This window comes from Lepidochelys kempii, chromosome 9, assembly GCF_965140285.1.
Source record: "Lepidochelys kempii isolate rLepKem1 chromosome 9, rLepKem1.hap1, whole genome shotgun sequence".
Taxonomy (NCBI): domain Eukaryota; kingdom Metazoa; phylum Chordata; order Testudines; family Cheloniidae; genus Lepidochelys; species Lepidochelys kempii.
In genome coordinates this window covers 41,583,817-41,601,925 of record NC_136388.1, presented here as the reverse complement: position 1 = coordinate 41,601,925, position 18,109 = coordinate 41,583,817, and the positions used below count along the sequence as shown (strand labels likewise).

Below are 18,109 nucleotides of genomic sequence, written 5' to 3'. Positions count from 1 at the left end.
TTTTAGGTGATTTAGGTGCAGCCCTTAGAGTCTTGGCATGTTTTCCATGCAGTTAAGAAAAGTCTGAACGTCTCTCAGCATTATAAGAAAGGATATTTTTTAATATGGTACTGTGCAGTTCTCAAAGGTAGTTAATACTCGAAGTATTTAATATTAAACAGGAATTGTGCCATACTAGAAAACTACAGTATCACCTTGTCTCCTTCTCCAGAACTGTTGTGATGTCACCAGCACTGTACACAAGGAACAGAAAGCTTGCTGAGAAGCTCCATTGCTTATTTAAAAAGACAACTAAAAGGTCATGTTATCGGTAGACCTATTGGGTCTCACAGCTGCCTTTCATTACAGGATAAATGTAAAAAGCAACAGAGGTCCTTTATGGAATAGATAGCTGAAACAACAGGGGCCTCAACCCAAAACAAAGTCACACACAAGTCTGGAGAAGGAGAGAGATTAATGTGGCACAAGAGGCGGTGGTATGACTATGATCATTCAGAGGCAAGGGACTGATTGGATTGGAGAGGTGTATCTGTGTGTGAGAGAGATGAATTGAAGAAACCCCTCAGAAGCACACAAAGGAAAGGAGCAAAGTGCCAAGGAGATATCAGAACAAGCACTGGGAACACAGTCCTGAGTAAAAACCTAGAGAGAGTTTTTTGGGCTGAGTGCTGGTTAACAGAGGCTTGGACTATGAGCAATGAAACTATCTCCTGTTGTTTAATTCCTCTGTGTTCAAGGAAACAGGACTTTGTAATTTCTTCTTGTGATGCTGTCTAATTAAAATATGATCATGCAAATCATTGTTGCTCCCATTGTTATATAATTGCAACAAATCTTATACAAAGTGTGATGTATGGCCAGAAAGGGTTAAGCAGCTTGCAGGCTAACTGACCCAGAGTCAATCATTAGAGACAAGTTAGAAAAGTATGTGAATGGTAATTAGGGCCAGTCCATGCTAGATAGGCTAGAACTTTGAAATGCAAACCTGTATTGTTAGAAAATTGGAGGTGATACTAATTGTATGTGTATATTTACATCTTGTCAAACATTAGGAACTGACTGTTTACATGGCTATCTGTCACTATAGCTATTGATTCAGAGATAAAAATGGAATATTAACATTTAAATTAACTGTAAACAGGATATCGCTGTGTTCGTCTCTCTTTGAAATGTACAGCAAATCACCTGAGAATGATGGAAAATGGGCCATTGCCTTATGTTAACCTGTGTGGATAATTACCGGCAATGCTTAGGAAGTAGATCTACTTCAAAAGTACTCATAATTGTCTATTGTTTGCCGAAGGACTCTGAGCTGTCACAAGAAGGCCTGAAATTGTATAAAGATGCCATGGGTCCCAATCCTTTTAATCTCAGATCTGCTTGATGCTTCATGCAGGGGAAGCTTCAGCCACAAGGCTGGACCACCCTGAATATAAACATTTGGACTATAACCTATGAACTAATTCTGAAAGAACTCTTTGCAGCTAGAAAGCTCACCATCTCTGCTATGAATCTGAATTTCAGAAATTGTAGTCATGTCTGTAGGTATACTGATCTTTTAACCAATACTCTTTCTTTTCTTTTTTAATACATTTTAGTTTAGTGAATAAGAATTGGCTGTAAGCGTGAATTTGGCTAAGATCTGGAAGATTCATTAACCTGGGAGGTAATGTTTCTGATCCTTTGGGATTCATAGAACTTTCTTATATGACGAATAAGATTTTCAGTAATCCTCATCATCTTTGACTTGGGTGTCTGGGTGGAGGCCTGAGGCTGAGCTTCTTTTAGGGAACTGTGTTGTTGGCTTCTGGGTAACCAGTGAGGAGTTATAGAAGCTGTTTAGTGCTGGCTTGGTAAATCTAAGTACTGGAATATCCACCAGCTTTGGGGATTGCCTGACCCATTCTTTGCAGTTCACCCTAATTGAGTGATCTCAGTTGGCTCCCCTGGGACGCCAGTCACACTTGTAAATAAACAGGACTCATCAAAGAAATATCCAACTCCATCATCAATTTCTCCACCTGTCTGAAAGTCTCTGAATTTTGGCTAACAGCACAATTGAAAAAGGAATAACTGTGCAATGAGACAAAAAAGCTTCCATAAAGAGTCTCTAGTTGGTGTGTGGCTCATTAGAAGGTAGCAACATTTTCTGTTTAAAATGAGGTAGATGGCTTTTTCATTATAAAAGGCCAAAATAAAATAAATTTTTTAAAAAATCCTGAAGTAGACTCTGGCCTGTATCCCAGATACTACATAATACTACATCACAAAATGCTTTATAGCTTTAGCTGGTTTGTGCATAGCATTCTCTCTCTGAAGGTACATGCACTGCCCTTTGATAGATTACTTTAAACAACCAAGCTTGCCATAAGTTCAAACTACAGACAACACACTATCCATCCTCACAGAAAATATCCAAACAGAATAAGAAATCCTTTGAAAGAGGAAGCAAATCTTGGACTATTGTCCAAATTTAACAAATGGCTAGTTTTACAAAAGGCTGCCAATATAACCAGCACATTTTCCCCCAAAGGCAATACAGTGAGGAAAAAAATAATGTCCTTCGACTTTCAAGGACATCCTGCAAAATAATGATCTCCACCTTTCACAATTGATAATAGATCTAAAGCCCAAATGCCCACAGACCAGTGCTCCATTTTTTGATGAGTACAACAGCCTTTATTTCAGGCCATGTCTCTATAAATCCAAAAAGAAGAAAGACTGGGAAAATTTTTGCAAGTTTTTGATTGGTGTGACTGAATCAATAATGGACAGAAATGAACTACCATACTCTGCAATGTCATTCAGGGAAGAAGGACAGGGTTAGCCAAAGGAGAAACAATCATTAATACAAAGAAAGGAGCTGGATTTAAGATCCAGCAAGCTTTAATTAAGAAAGACTGCTGTTGGACTAAGCCATGTAAAAGCATTTGAAAGGTGCCAAATTTATTCATGTAAGGCAACTTGGAGACTTGAAATGCAAGGAATTCAATTTCAAATAAAACGAAGATCAAGTGTCTCATAAGCAGAAAAAGAAATACTGTATGTGAAGCTTAATTCAGTGAATCTATCAAGAATGTGAAACCCTGCCAGAATATCATACAAGGGACTGAGGGAAGAATTAACGTGGAATCAGCCACCATAAATCATTTCTAAGTCCTTTCAAAGCAAATTATTAGCAAACAAATTCCAAATTATTAGCAAACAATACTGTTATAGTATTTACTGTAGTTTTTGAAAAGAATACTATCATCATTAAATAAATAATTAAAGTATAGCAAAAAGTTCCAGTGCCATCAGGAAAAATAATTTGGAGATTCTCAACGAGTTAACTTTTCAGCAGCTATTATCTTCATTTTACATCATCACAACCCTGAGAAAAAGGGCTGGAGGTGAAATAAGTCTGAGGCATCCTATGAGGCTAGAGGGTTTTCCAGATCATCATAGGTTACATACCTTGAGAATAATGCAGGTTTTGATAAGGCCTTGTTTTCAGGTGGCTGTAAAGTCCTGTGGCTGGGATGCTCAGGGGGAAGGCAGATGACATAAGGAGCATCGATGGCCTCCCTCCTTTCCATTGCTGCCAGGATGGGTTGCACCGAGTAGCAATACCATTGCAGAATTAATAAAACTGCAGTCATTTGGTCTAAAATCCAGGTGTCTGTATCTGTCCTCATTGGCCCCTTCTATTTAAAATGTACATTAAGTACAGATGAATTCAGTGAGGGACAAAATTATGACAACTAGGCTGTACAAAAAACCCTAGGTGTCACTTTGCATACATTTTGCAAAAAAACAAAGTATTTGTTGGAATTTTGCTTCAACTTTTTTGTATGCAAAATTAAACTTAATTTCATCACGCTTCACAAACCTGCTATTAGATTCTGATTATTAAGCCTTTTTGCAAAGATGGTGAAAAGCCCAAATTCACCCATTTCTACTTTTTCATACGGCTCTGAGAATTCTATAGTTGCACTGGCTTGCCACTAAAAAGTCAGCATTTACTAACCTCTCTCTCAGGAGTACTGAGGCACTGCAGCAACTTCCTGGTCTAGGTTGTATAGCAAATCTTGGCAAATGCTGACAATGGCCCAGATTCTTTGTCATGTGGCACAAAAGGAGCAGAAACTTCCTGCATCTTCCTAGAGAGTGCAGAGACGACACAGGCAACAAATATGCCATCCTCCACAGCAGCCCAGTGTAGAGGGAAGGGAGGGTGAGTGACAAGATCACACTGTGCTCCCACCATCTCCAGATAGTTCCAGCTGGCATAGATTAGAGCAATCCTTAGCTACTCTAACTCGTGTCTGGAGATGGGCAGAGAATCGTGAAGCTCCCTGACGGTATGTCTGCACTGCAGCTGGGAGCAAGCCTACCAACCTGAGTAGAAAGATGCACACTACCCGGAGCCCAGCTAGTCTGAGTCTGTCTACCTAGGCTGGGAGGCTCATTTCTAGCTGTAATTTAGACATACCCTCACTGCCCCACTCAGTCTGTGCCGCATTGAGTGGATCTTGGTTGCAGGTGTAAATCTGGCCTGTCGACTGTAAATCACCTACAAACTGAGAAAGACTTTATGTGAAACTAAAAGATCAGTTTGAAAATTAGTGTTTTCCTTTTACTGTTACATAAAGTGCTACCCAGATCATTATTCAATTCACAATGGCTACAGAGCATAGTCTTACAGTTGTCAAAAGACAGTTGCATTCAGCAGTCTATTAACCCATTTACACCAGTGGCAGTTACCGATGTGAATCCGTCAAACATCAGTGGTTAATTAAACCTTCTTAGACTATGTAAGGATGTTACAGTCAGTGGATGCAATGACTAGAAGTTTGCAGTCTCTCCTTGTGGGGTTAATGGCTGCCTTAGCAAGTGACAATGACAAGATTCAAGTGGAAAGTCAGATGCAGCACAAAAAACTGCTTTCCAGAGGTTTCTTGGCAGCAAGAAATATCATTTGGAAGTGCCAAGTTATAATATCTTCATAGTCATAGATACGAGTGATGAAGTCATCTAACTACAGTGTATGGTTTGAGAGGGGAGCAACTTCTTCCTATTCTGTGCATAATCAAGATGAGGAAAAACAGATCCACTGTGACTCTCTTCTGGGCAATCTGTCAACATGTAACTTAACCTTCCTCTAGGCAGCGCTCATTGGAAGAGCGGGAGCTTTTAAAGTCCTTATGTCATCATGAGAAACTTTAATGTAAGAGAAGAGAGATTATCTATGCCTAAAAACGTTTCAAGTACTGTGGGGGCAAAAGTAAATACCCTCAGAAATCTAGTAGTGTCTCAACAAACCACAGACCCAGGGAGTAGAATGATGAAATAGAAAATCCCCAAGTAGAGCATTTCTTCTGTTTTTAATTCAGTATTTTTAGAGTTTTCCTACCCAAAATTGTAGTAATAAAATAAATAAATAATAAACTAACATACTACTGGGGCACTATGTATGCACTTTTTGAATCATTCTTGCACATAGTCCAATGTTAGCATTACAATGAGAAGTAATTTTATATTTTTCAATATGTTTTTTGAACCTTTTCCTCATTTTTTGGCTTATTCCCTCTATGTAAGATCAGCACGATAGCAACTCATATTCTCACAGTTACAGCTTCAAGAGAAAATATTTCAGATTTTTAAAAGATTTATCAGGGATTAGAAACCCAAAACCTGAAAATATCAACCCAAAATGGAGTACAATTTTATCTCAATATGGCAATCACTACAACCAAAGGTGAAGCTGCAGTTCTGAAGGCATTTGGATTTGTTTATTTTTGGCATAAAGCTCCAACCATCAGAAGAATGAGCTACTATGTCCAACTTTCCCACCGCAGTTAGGTTAATCTGGTAAAGGTGAATTGGTTTCACTTCTAAAACAACGATCACTGTTTACCATAACAAACAAACCTGGGTCCAATGAAGAAAGGAAATCCTCAGTAGCTCTTTCTATAGGCCAATTCTTTCTCATGAGTTCCTTCCTGAACTGGAGCGATCTGAGCGACTCATTATAATGGTGCCTGTGTTAAAATAAAGGCTTTGGTGTGAGGTAATCCTCTCAGAGATACACAAAGCAATTACCTGGCACTTTCAGCTTCCAGAACACAGTCTGCTTCTATGCACTTTAGACTTTAATGAGATGTGTGAAGAATTCACCATATTCATTTTCTACGTCACAAGATTAGTATCAATGGTAGTTAACATTCATGCACAATACACAAAAGTTCCATGTACTGGTTACAGTCCCCAGTCCCTTTTAAAGCCCTCTACTTATTACGGCAGCTATGGTAGCAACTCCACATTTAAAGCATCGTTGAGATTTTTGCTTAAAGCAGAATTAAAATCCCTCCATTTTTCATTTTAATTGTTACATTTAGTTTCCATATTAAACACAGACTTTCCATTATTATTATTTTATTAAAATATTCAATCTTGGAGAGGAGATTTTAAAAATGATACTTTTTTCCAAAGCTTATTCCCCAAGAGTCTACCTTTTTATTTATTTATTTTCCTCGTTCCTTTAGTTAAAGAGCCACAGTCCCCAGAAACTCCAAAGACATAATTCTCATGAGATTCCAGATATGGCTACTTTTCAAATTTAAATGCAAAGGGAGTTATTGCCTTATGTGTCATAACTGAGTTTAACCCTACAAAGACAGGCTGACGTAGCTGCCCAGATCCACCAGCAACTTACATTTGCCCTCACTGCCTCGCCAGCCCTCCTGCTCTGTCTCCAGGCAATAGCCCTTACCACTCCTACTTGTCTCTGTGCTTCCTTGACACCAGTCTCCTTGCAACTTGACTATCTTCAGTAGTGAGAGTCCCAATCCAACAGACCAGCTACGGTCTGTTAGAATGGGACTCCCATCTATGGGAGGTATGCCAGACTGAGAGATTGCCTTTATAGAGCTCCAAAATCGACTCCTCAATATACTTGGCCTACAAGAATCCTCCTCCGACCATGTTCTAGTCCAGAGGTGGGCAAACTATGACCCGTGGGTCACATTTGGCCCACGGGACTGTCCTGCCTGGCCCTTGAGCTCCTGGCCGGGGAGGTTAGTCCCTGGCCCCTTCCCCTGCTGTCCCCCCTCCCCTGCAGCCACACTGCTGCGCGGGCAGAACAGCTTGTGCCCACCCACCTCCCAGGCTTTCCAATAAGCCAGTCCTGCCGCTCTGAGCAGCATGGTAAGGGGGCAGGGAGTGGGAGGGATTAGATAAGGGGCAGGAGGTCCTGGGGGGCAGTCAGGGGACAGGGAGTGGGGTTGGTTGGATAGGTCGGAGGTTCTGGGGGTTGGGGAGCAGGGGGCAGTTTGACAGGCATGGGAGTCCCGGGGGGCAGTCAGGAGACCGGAGGCAGTTGGATGGGGTGGAGGTTCTGGGAGGGGGGGCAGTTAACGGACAGGGAGCAGGGGGCGGGTTGGATGGGGTGGAGGTTCTCGGGGGTGGTCAGGGGATGGGGGTTGGATAGGCGTGGGAGTCCCAAGGGGCCTGTCAGGGGGCGAGGGTGTGGATAGGGGGCGGGGAAGTCAGGGGACAGGGAGGGGAGGCTGGATAAGGGGTGGGGTCTCAGGGGATGGTTGGGGCGGGGGGGTCCTGGGAGGGGGCAGTCAGGGGACAAGGAGCAGGAGGGGTTGGATGGGTCAGGGGTTCTGAGGTGGGCAGTCAGGGGGCAGGATGTGGGAGGAGGTGGATAGGGGGCGGGGGCCAGGCTGTTTGGGGAGCCACAGCCTTCCCTACCCAGCCCTCCGTACAGTTTCGCAACCCTGATGTGGCCCTTGGGCCAAAAAGTTTGCCCACCCCTGTGTTAGTCCCCATTACCAACTGGTAGCACTGAGAGAGTAAGGAGAGGGAAAGAAATTTAGCCAAAGTTGCCTGAGAAGACAGATTCTCCACTGAATAAAATCTCTTAATGAACATTAGAGCTAAGACCCTTTTCGATGGACATTAGCAGGACTACTGGAATGGGACTCCTGATGCAGGGGTTTAAGATATTAGAGGGAAGATGAGGGCCTGGATAAATGGGTCATCAGTGGCTTTCTGCTGGCTCTGTAAATCCCAACGCACAGTGTTCCCAATCCCCAGCTTGCCAAGTCCAGTTCCCTGATGGCCAATAGAATTTTTTTTTCCAGTTCACAATATATTAGTGAGGCCACAAGTAAATATTTCTGCATTCTTCTCCTTTACTACTTTGTTTTTGTCAGTCTTTTACTTCTTTGCATTCTCTTTTGGGTTTTGCTCCTTCTCACCTATCCTGTTTCTCCCTTGCTTCACTCTCCACTCCTAATTCCTGGTTTTATCCAGCTCCAGCTCCCCGCTCTGCCTCCAGCCCTACTGCCCGACTCCATCTGTGAGCACAGAAGATCTAAAAGCACCGCTGTGAGGCCAGAAAGACTAAAGGGTAACACTTCTTCCTTAACTCAGGCTATATGTTATGTATAAATTCACTGGTGATCCCCGACATCTCTCCTGGTGGTATTCCGAGAGGTGACTTAAGTTTCCCCCCTTCAAACAATATAAAACACAGTTGTAACGGTTTCTGCCGTTATTTTACAATGTAAATTTTTTTTAAAAATCAAACCCTTTTTTATAAACATGTAAGAGTTGAAGAAATATATAATGCAAGGCATCAATCTACAGTATGAAACTCTTACTATATTAACACAATCTTCAATGCATTAATCAATGCAATGCAATCCAGAATCCTTCAATAACCCATTGCACAAAGTTAATTGCGGACCGGGGTTTTGTATAGGACAAAAACTGAACCACGACTCTGTACAGTGTACATTGTAAAGGCTGTTAGCTTTTCATTTAAACAATGGCACAATGTACCTACTAATCTACAAATTCCCAGGCTTCTGAATTTATATATACAACTTTATTTAGATACATATGTATCATGTTTTATAGAGAAACACACAATATTATATTATAAACACTATAGTAAAACATGGGGGATAAAAGGCAGCAATTTTAAATTTATCTATTCTCTTTCTTCCAGAGAATGCTTCCTACATTACTGGTGGAATTAAAATATTGCTATGTCTGATCATTAATATCAATACAAACCTAATTTCTCTGTCCTAAATTAATCCCTGGTGTAAATACACTGCAGTCAGGCCTCAGTCACAACAGGGGTACAACATTTAGTTCATTGTGTTTATTAACAATGCTGTTTTATACTCAGAAATATACACAATATGCCGTAACTGACTGGAATTAGATCCAGTGAGTCCCTTCCTCCCCAGCTCATGGTGCATGAGGAACATATTGCACTGCCATGCAAAACCTGAAACTCACAAAGAACAATTCTCATTTCCCCTCTGCATTGCAGGACCTGCTACTCATGTTAGAATTTATTTCACAACCAGAGGAGATTTTAGCAATCCACCAAAAATGCCTTTACTGTGACCCACAGTGAGAAAAGCTCACAGAACGTAATTCAGGAGTGGGGTGAGGGGGATAAAATCTATTAATCTTTCTCCCTATACAAGGCAATGCAAAGCTGTGGAAGCCTTTGACTGGCACAGCAGCCAGGGTGATGTTTTGTCAAATCATACCCATAATGAGGAATGAAAATTCCTTAAACAGATACTTTTTATCTTCACTGTGCCTCCTGATCCCTCAACAAATTTCAGGGACACGTTCCCCAAAACATCACGCAAAATAATCTACACTGCCTACATAAAATCAGCATATGTAAATCATGTTTACGCAAATTAGAATTTTGCTTTGCTACCACATTTTTAATCATAAAAAAAAAAAACCCCACACAGAACTGTAAGTTATTCCCATGCCCCCTAACAGGACACAATATACCAACACAGTAAAGTGTGTGATTCAAATTGCTGATGAGAAGGGAGAGCTATGTACAATAATGCTTGATTTTTACCACTTTTTTCCGGTATCAGAATATCTTTCAGCTTGCTACTAAAATTATAGAGAAACACACAGTGAGGAAAGCAATCAGTCCTTAATTTAGTAATCAGGATAAGAGTATATTGTATGGACCTGATTCTCAACTGGTATAAATTGGCATAGCTCTACAATGAAGATATGCCAATTTATGCTAGCTGAGGCTCCATCCCTATTATTTCTTTAACAAAAATGGAAGTGACAATTAAGATTGCTTGGCATGCCATTTTACCAAAACACTGAATTTATATTGAAGGGACTGGATTAAGCACAAGGCATCAGGTATTAGTGCTTATTTCAGCTAGAAAGCAGAGAGCTCAGTCACTGCTTTGAGGGAAACTGTTACTCTTATTCTTGCTAAAATGCTTGTTTCACTTTTTCTTTTCTATTACCTGCTTTAATTTTAGCGTTTAGGTAACAATTGATTAATAAAAGAAAGCATGAGAAATTGTCACAATAAAACTTGGTTATTAGTGTGCTCTAAACTCTTTGATGGGTAAAAAAGCTACAAAGAAATCAGAATTAACACAGTTTATCACATTAATAAGTGAACTCTCCACCAGAACTGTTAGTGCACAAATTCTTGGTGCCTCAAATCTCTTCATAGTTCTCTTTAGGTACCCTCTCTGTACAGATTGTGCACTTGGTTGCTCACATGAGACTGTGGTTATAATCACTGACAAAATACATACATATATAGTTTACATTTATACAGCACCTATTCTCCCAAAGGACTCAAAAGTATCTTACAAACCAAATGCTTACAAGCAGCATGTCTACTGACTTCAAAGGGAGCTGTGAGTACAGAAGGCTTGTAGGATCAAGCCCTGGATAACTACAGGGCTCACTTCACCTTGAAAACCTGCAGCTGCTTCTCTGGTGGAAAGCAGCAGTTGTTTAGGAATGATGCAACATGATTGTTTAGGAAAACAAGAGAAGAATAACATGCCTAATTGACACTACTTTCCGGACAATCCTGGAAGGTTTTTGTCTGAGCCTCTAAGCTTTGTGCAACAGGTCTAGAAACTGGCTCTAATCAGAGGGAGAAAAAGCACATCCCATAGTGAGGACAGATGGCTGTGGCTGAAAATGTTGAATCAACAACATAGCTATAGCACACTCATGTTCCTTGGAGGTCTCTCATAAAATACAGGCTAAACCTTCTATAATTTCTATGTTCTAAAATAGAAATAGGACAAGAAGTAAAACATGTTGTGATACACTCACCATAATGTATTTATTTATATGTATGTGTGCGTGTGTATAGCTGAAGTTGTAAGGTTTCAGACAAAAGGACACAGCAAGTTCAGGTGGTTTTAAAAAAACGGCAGCTGCCATGGAGTTGGGTTTTACTAGTTGCGAGTTTCAGTAAGAAATCCTTCAAAGGACTGGTTTGAACTGATAAACATGCAGAAAAAAATGGTACTGAGGGCAAAAATATCTCAACTAATTTAGTGGAAGTTCAAGAAAGTAGACTGGTTTGCAAGTTATATTAGCCTCCTGTTTCTTTGTACTAATCCATCCAGAAAGGCCTTGGCGAGGAGAGTTTTTTCTCACAGCCACATGGTTCCTAACCTATTTAGACCATGTGACCTAAGAACAATGTCCGTTTAATATTACTTAATTTCTTAAACTTACCTGGTGAAATTAAGGACAATTTTCTAGAGTGACTAGTGACTTGGTGTGCCTCAATTTTGGGGTGCACAATTTGAGTCGTGTGCACTTAATTGAAAACCAGTCCCCTTTAATGGGTCTCAAGTCAGACATCTAAAAAGTAGGGCATCCAAAATTACTGTTTACTTTTGAACATTTAAGACTAAGAGGCAGAATATGTAGGGCATTCAGAATCAACACTTTGGTTATCAGACCATTCAAGCTCTGGGTTTGGAGGGCTGATATTGGTTTCATCTTTAGGGGACACACACTGCATGTGAGAACAGTGATATCATAGGTAAAGGTATGTGTCATTTATAGGTACTGTATGTAAATATTAGTAGTAGATGTTCGGCCTATAACACGATAGCATTCCTTTTTAAAAGTGATGATCAGGACCACAATCAAAAGGTTTTAGTGCTTTCATAGTCTTAATCTCTATCCTCCTGGGTAGATAAGATCTTTAAGTAATGAAAATTATAAGTATTCTTAAACTCATGTAGGTATGTCATTACAGAAACATGTAGACTAAACATGCACAGGTACTTTAATTTTCAGACAACTCACTCAATTTTTCACCTGTGAACATATGCATACACATATTTTGCCCATGAAAATTCAGAGACCATGGCTGAAAACTTGTTCCTTAATCAGCTGTATGCACCAAAATCAACTGTTTAAAAATCCAATAAAAATCCTCTCAAAAGATATTTCTAGATTAACTGTTGGCTTCTTTCTTGTTTCTCTCCCTCCCCCCTACTAGAATCCAGAGATATGCATTTCCAGCATGCCAGGCAGACTTTAGAACTGTCATCAAGGCCAACATGGAAGAATTACTTACCTAGTAGTTTGGCTTCTCTGAAAGCATTATTCTGGTCAGAGTCTCACAGCTGGCTCTTGTGCTCCCTAATGTGAGATGGGAAACTCCCCAAGATCTCAAATTCTAAATCCCCAATGTCAGCAGAAGTACACTGAGGCACATGTCATATTACTACTGGTGGTCTCACACCACACACACTCCACCCACCCCCAGCCTCTCTTGGAACTGTCCAGTCAGTTCCTGGTAAAGTAGAAAATGATATCTCCCACCGCCACCCTGAAGAAATCCTGCCAAAAAGATATCTTTAGAGAAGCAAAATTACACAGTAATCTTCTCTTACTATAGCACCTGGAAAGAATTCTCCCTCTCAGAGATTGAAGAAAGATCAAAAGTGAAACTATAAATAACTGCAACAGGAAGCAAGAACAAGGCTGAGGCCAAGAAATGAGAAAAATATAAAAGAGAGGTAAGATACACACCAAAACCCGTCACCTTTTGACAGCTTTCAAGATGCATGCTAACAGAACTCTAGCAGGTGGGAGAGTTTGGGCTCCCCTACATCCCTGCAGTACTGAACGACCAGAGTAGGATTCTTCCCCACAGACTGAATTCAAGCAACAGTGCTTCACAAGCTTATGAAGTGAGGACTACATAACTGCTTTGTGTAAGATGGAAACAGCCCTGAGGCAGACAGAGGAAACCACCCTACCTTGGATCAAATGAGCCTTGACATCATTCTTGAGTTCAGGCCAGCCACACATTAAAAGCAAAAAGAACTGGACCTGACTGGAAGGCAGGGGAGGGACACAGCAGAAAAGGACCCCAAAGCAAGATCAGTGCTGAGTGTATTGAAGAACTGGAGCAACACGTGAAGGGACATGGACTTTGGCATGGAGCTTCTTCAGTGACTCTAATCAAGAAGGAACTCACTGAATGGTGGCAGGTAATGTCCTGGATGGTGTGTGACCACTAGCGTAAGGGTGTGTGTAGTGGAACTTGTGCCACAACCCAATACTACTACTCTTATAGACTAAAAAGCCTGAGAGCTTGGGGACTTCCACCCACCTTGCACTAGGGAACACTAGACTCCAGAGAGAGAATCCTGCTCAGAGAAAAAAGTTTAGTTCATGAGTGTTCGTAGCCCACAGACCTAGCATCCTTATCACAAAGCAGATGATTCATGAACAATCCGTAAGAGGCTTTTCATCTCTGGGCAAAGATGAATCACATCCCTTTGTTTCTGTTTAAGTGAATGGTCTAAAAGGCCTACTCAACTAGTACTTTGTCCTAGTGAGCATACTTTGCCCTTTCCATTGCTTGTAGCCCTGTTAAAATGCAGACATGACAAATGTTGTTCCTTGTGAGCTGTTGAGGCCTCTGGCAACTCTATGAATAAAAATAAACACAATTACCTCAGCACCTTTACAGTCTCAGTCCATTTCTCCTGTTCACTCTCCCATGGATCCACTCTAATCCAGTCCGATGTCTCCAGTGCAAGTTGAGCCATTGCTATCCGGTGCCTCGCTGAAACCAAGCCTCTCTTTCCATAGTTATCACTGACTGGAGAAATGATACCTTCAATCACCTGGTACCTTCCTTTGGAAGACAAGAAAGAAAATCAGCATTTTAGATCTTTTTTAAAAATGGTGATAAAAAAGAATTTATGTAAACACTGAAAAGCAATGTTCCTGTTCTTATGTGATCTAAGTTCTATTATTGATATGTTAACTCCATTGGACAATATTAAAAGGAAAGCTGGATGAGTATATAACTTCCTGCAAACAGAAATGTTTGTCAAGCTCACTGAAGAAAAGGTTAATGAATTTTTAGTTCAAGTAACTGTACCACTGCAGCTTTCAGACAGCCTAGATGATGAATGTTTTAATTGACCAAAGTTTGTTTCCAAGCATCTCACGCATACCATTTAACAAGATTATCGTGCTTCCTCATCAGGCTAAAACAAGAATTACACTATGTAAAATCGGAGCAGTTTTCTGCTGTATTGTTTAATAGCACAAACCAGTCAAATCAGTAGATTCAAAAATTCTATTTTTTGTATAGCACAGGATGGGTGATGAAGGTGTTTTAAAACAAAACTTAAAACACTGTGGAAAAACATCCTTGCCGAGTTTATCTGCCATGAAACCAGCTTTCCATCTGGTTGATCATGTTAACTAAATGTGAAAATATGCCCGTCTTTTCCAACTACTGTAATGTAATGAAATCATTAATGCTATAAGCTGTCATAGTCAGATTCTGCAGCCCCAAATTCAAATCAGGAAATAAAAGCAGATAAAATCTTCCCACAAAAGCTATAGCATTCATCCAAATAGAAACAGCAGAGAAAGGCAGCTCCAACATGAGCTTCACGTCCTTAGAATGGATAAGAACAGAGTGCAGAATAGAGATGTTTCAATAAATACAAATGATCACGCTAAGATCTTTATGAATCTAACATAGGTATTCTAAGGTATATGGGGAGAAAATAAAATAAAAACAGATCTCTTTATAAGTTACTTATTACTGAATAAAGAAAAAAAAAGGAAATCACCCTGCTGCGGCCAATCTCTATTATTCTACAAAGAGGGCTATCCTGAGAGCCTCATAATTCATTTCTGATACTTGAACATGACACCGTAATCTAATAGCTTGCAATTTCATTTTATACATTGGGGTGAGATTTTCAAGAGAGTCTAAGGGAGTTAGGCACACAAATCCCATTACAATTCAACAGGATTTGCATGCCTGTTTGCTTTGAAAAACCCAGCTTAAAGTATCTTCTCTTTTAAACCATCCTCATATAGGCAATGCAGCCTGTGGAGCTGGAAAGTGTCATTAAATCCACCTCAGTCTGAAAGTGAAAACATTTTCACTTACATATGGTGAAGGTTCATCTAAAGTGTTGAACAATATATGACAGGTACATAAAATATTTTAATTGTTGTGTAAACTTACAGTGCTACCTATAAGATTTTTATTAATAACACTGATAAATAAATCAACTGCTTTGATAATATAGTGCTATAACAGATCCACAGTTAGGGAGGGAGTTGCAATACAGTATGGATTCATATATTGTATTTACATTATATAACGTACTTTGCTTATAACATACTATTCAACAATTTTCATTTTTGGGCTTCAGTTAATTAGTTTTCAATATTTCTATAAAAATAAGGCAGAATATATTTGTTCTTTTATAACTATATACCACAGCAAATATATTTAATAAAAGAACTAAAAGCTCAAGTTGGAGTGTGGTAACATTATCCAAGTAAGGGGAAATTACTTTTAATTGCAGTACCTTAAAGTACTGTGTCTTTGTTAGATGTACACACCTGGATCTTTAGTCTGAACTAGATTTGCATCTTTCCAGTGGGGTAAGCAATGATGAAAATCAGAATCTTCTGCTCTAAAAACCACAGAGGTAAAGAAGAATCTCCATTAGCTGTAACAGAATTAGGTCTTATGTCCTCTGAAGTAACTTACACATCTTAGCAGGTCTGACCTTCCACTGCATGATATACACACACATTGGTACTTTGAAAAGGGGAACAAAGAGGACCCAGGGAATTATAGACTAGTCAGATTAACTTTGATCCTGGGAAAGATACTGGAACAAATTATTAATCAATTTGTACCCTGGAGGATAATAAGGTTTACAGGAATAGCTAGCACGGATCTGTGAAGAACAAATCATGCCAAACCAACTTAATTTCATTTTTTGACAGTGTTACTGGCCTAGTGGATAGGGGAAGCAGTACATGTGATATATCTTGATTTTAGTAAGGCTTTTGACACAGTCCCACATGACAATCTCAAAAGCGAACTAAGGAAATGTGGTCTAGATGAAATTACTATAAAGTGGATGCAAGCCCGTACTCAAAGACAAGTTATCAATGGTTTAGTGTAAAACTGGGAGTATCTAGTCCCACAGGGGTCAAGTCTGAGGTCCGGTATTATGTTCAATATTTTCATTGATTACTTGGATAATGGAGTGGAGGATATGCTTATCAAATTTGCAGATAACACCAGCCTGGGAGAGGTTGCAAGGTCTTTGGAGGATGGGATTAGAATTCAAAACAACCTTGACAAATTGGAGAATTTGTCTGAATTCAACAAGATGAAATTCAATAAAGACAAGTACAAAGGTACTTCACTTAGAAAGGAAAAAAAAATCAAATGTACAGCTACAAAATGGGGAATAACTGGGTTGGCAGTTGTACTGCTGAAAAGGACCTGGGGCTATAGTGGATCATAAACTGAATATGAGTCAACAATGTGACGCAACTGCAACAAAGTCTAATATCGCTCTGGGGTGTATTAACAGGACTGTCATATATAAGACATGGGAGGCAATTGGTGAGGCCCCAGCTGGAGTATTGTATCCAATTCTGGGCACCACACTTCAGGAAAGATGTGGACAAATTGGAAACAATCCAGAGGAGAGCAACAAAAATGATAACAGGCTTGGAAAACTTGACCTATGAGGGAAGGTTAAAAAAAACTGGGCATATTTAATCTTAACAGAAGAAGTCTGAGGAGGGATGTGATAACAGTTTTCAAATATATTAAGGGCGATTTTAAAGGGGACAATGATCAATTGTTCTCCATGCCCACTGAAGACAGGACAAGAAATAATGTGCTTAATGTGCAGTAAGGGAGATATAGGTTAGATATTAGGTAAAACTTTCTAACTGTAAAGGTAATTAAGCTCTGGAATAGGTTCCCAAGGGAAATCATGGAGTCCCCATCCGTGGAGGTTTTTTAACAAACCTGACAAACACCTGTCATGGATGGTCTAGGTTTACTTGGTCCAGCTGCAGTGCTGGGGGTTGGACTTCATGACTTCTTGAGCCCTACATTTTTAAGATTTACAAGCATTTATTCAACATTGGCACTTATATTTTCTACTTGAATTCTTGTTTCTTTCCCAAACCTCCATCAGAAGACTTCAGTTCCATTTTAGTACACTGATACCAACTATTCTTGACACTCCAACTATCACTTACAATTCTCCTGAAACTGAGCGTACAATAAGATACCTATCACCCATAATAATTATCCTTAAAATAACCAGAATTCAGTTTTCTCCAGGTTTTCCTCCCTCAAATGAGCACTCAAACTTTGTCTTTAGTAATCAATTTCTTTTGGGTGCCATCTGTGGTCACCCTGAATCTTTACAATTACTGTTTGTCGTGGTGTTTGTATTTAACATGGGCTTTTGAAAATCAATTTTTACTTTAAACTAACAAAGTTTAGTTGACTACAAAATAACAAAGACTTCGGAGGTGGGATTTTTTTTTTCTTGAGCATGAGAATCCTACTTTTTCTAGTGCCAGTGTCTTCATATTACCTTTTTTTTTTTTCTGGTAAAGTTTTTTTAAACAGAAATCTTCAAAGATTCCAGATATTTCTTTTGTTTGGTGTTGTAGACTCCCCTTCTGATCTCGGATATAAAGGATTTCTGCTCTCTTTCCACCCTCAGATATGAGTCATTCATTTGCTTTGTCTCCTTACCCACAGCAGTTTTGCTCTAGCCTATTAAAGTCTCTGTTTTTTTCAGACAGAATCGTGTCTAGCTGGCCTCTTAGGATTGCAGGTTTCCTCAGGATTTTTATTCGAATGTTCTCTTTTGTTCTCCTTAGTTCTTTTAGCTTCTCTGCCTTTTCCTCCACCCTTCCTGATATTATAACATACAGTTTATCATTTCAGAGC

The 18,109-nt window shown here is 39.7% G+C and overlaps 1 protein-coding gene across 3 annotated transcripts in view; it reads right to left on the bottom strand.

Annotated features, from left to right (window-relative positions):
- The window catches only part of NMNAT3 (nicotinamide nucleotide adenylyltransferase 3), a 76,954-nt gene that overhangs the window by 8,935 nt on the left and 49,910 nt on the right, over nt 1-18,109 (bottom strand). For all 3 annotated transcript variants that reach the window (XR_012160808.2, XM_073359985.2, XM_073359987.1), the window contains 2 exons: nt 13,804-13,987; nt 5,914-6,023 (listed from right to left, as the gene is read on the bottom strand). Coding sequence is in view for 2 of the 3 variants with exons in the window: in XM_073359985.2 (XP_073216086.1) it covers nt 5,914-6,023; nt 13,804-13,987 (294 nt within the window). In the remaining variant the exon portion in view is untranslated. The remainder of the gene's footprint in view (nt 1-5,913; nt 6,024-13,803; nt 13,988-18,109) is intronic.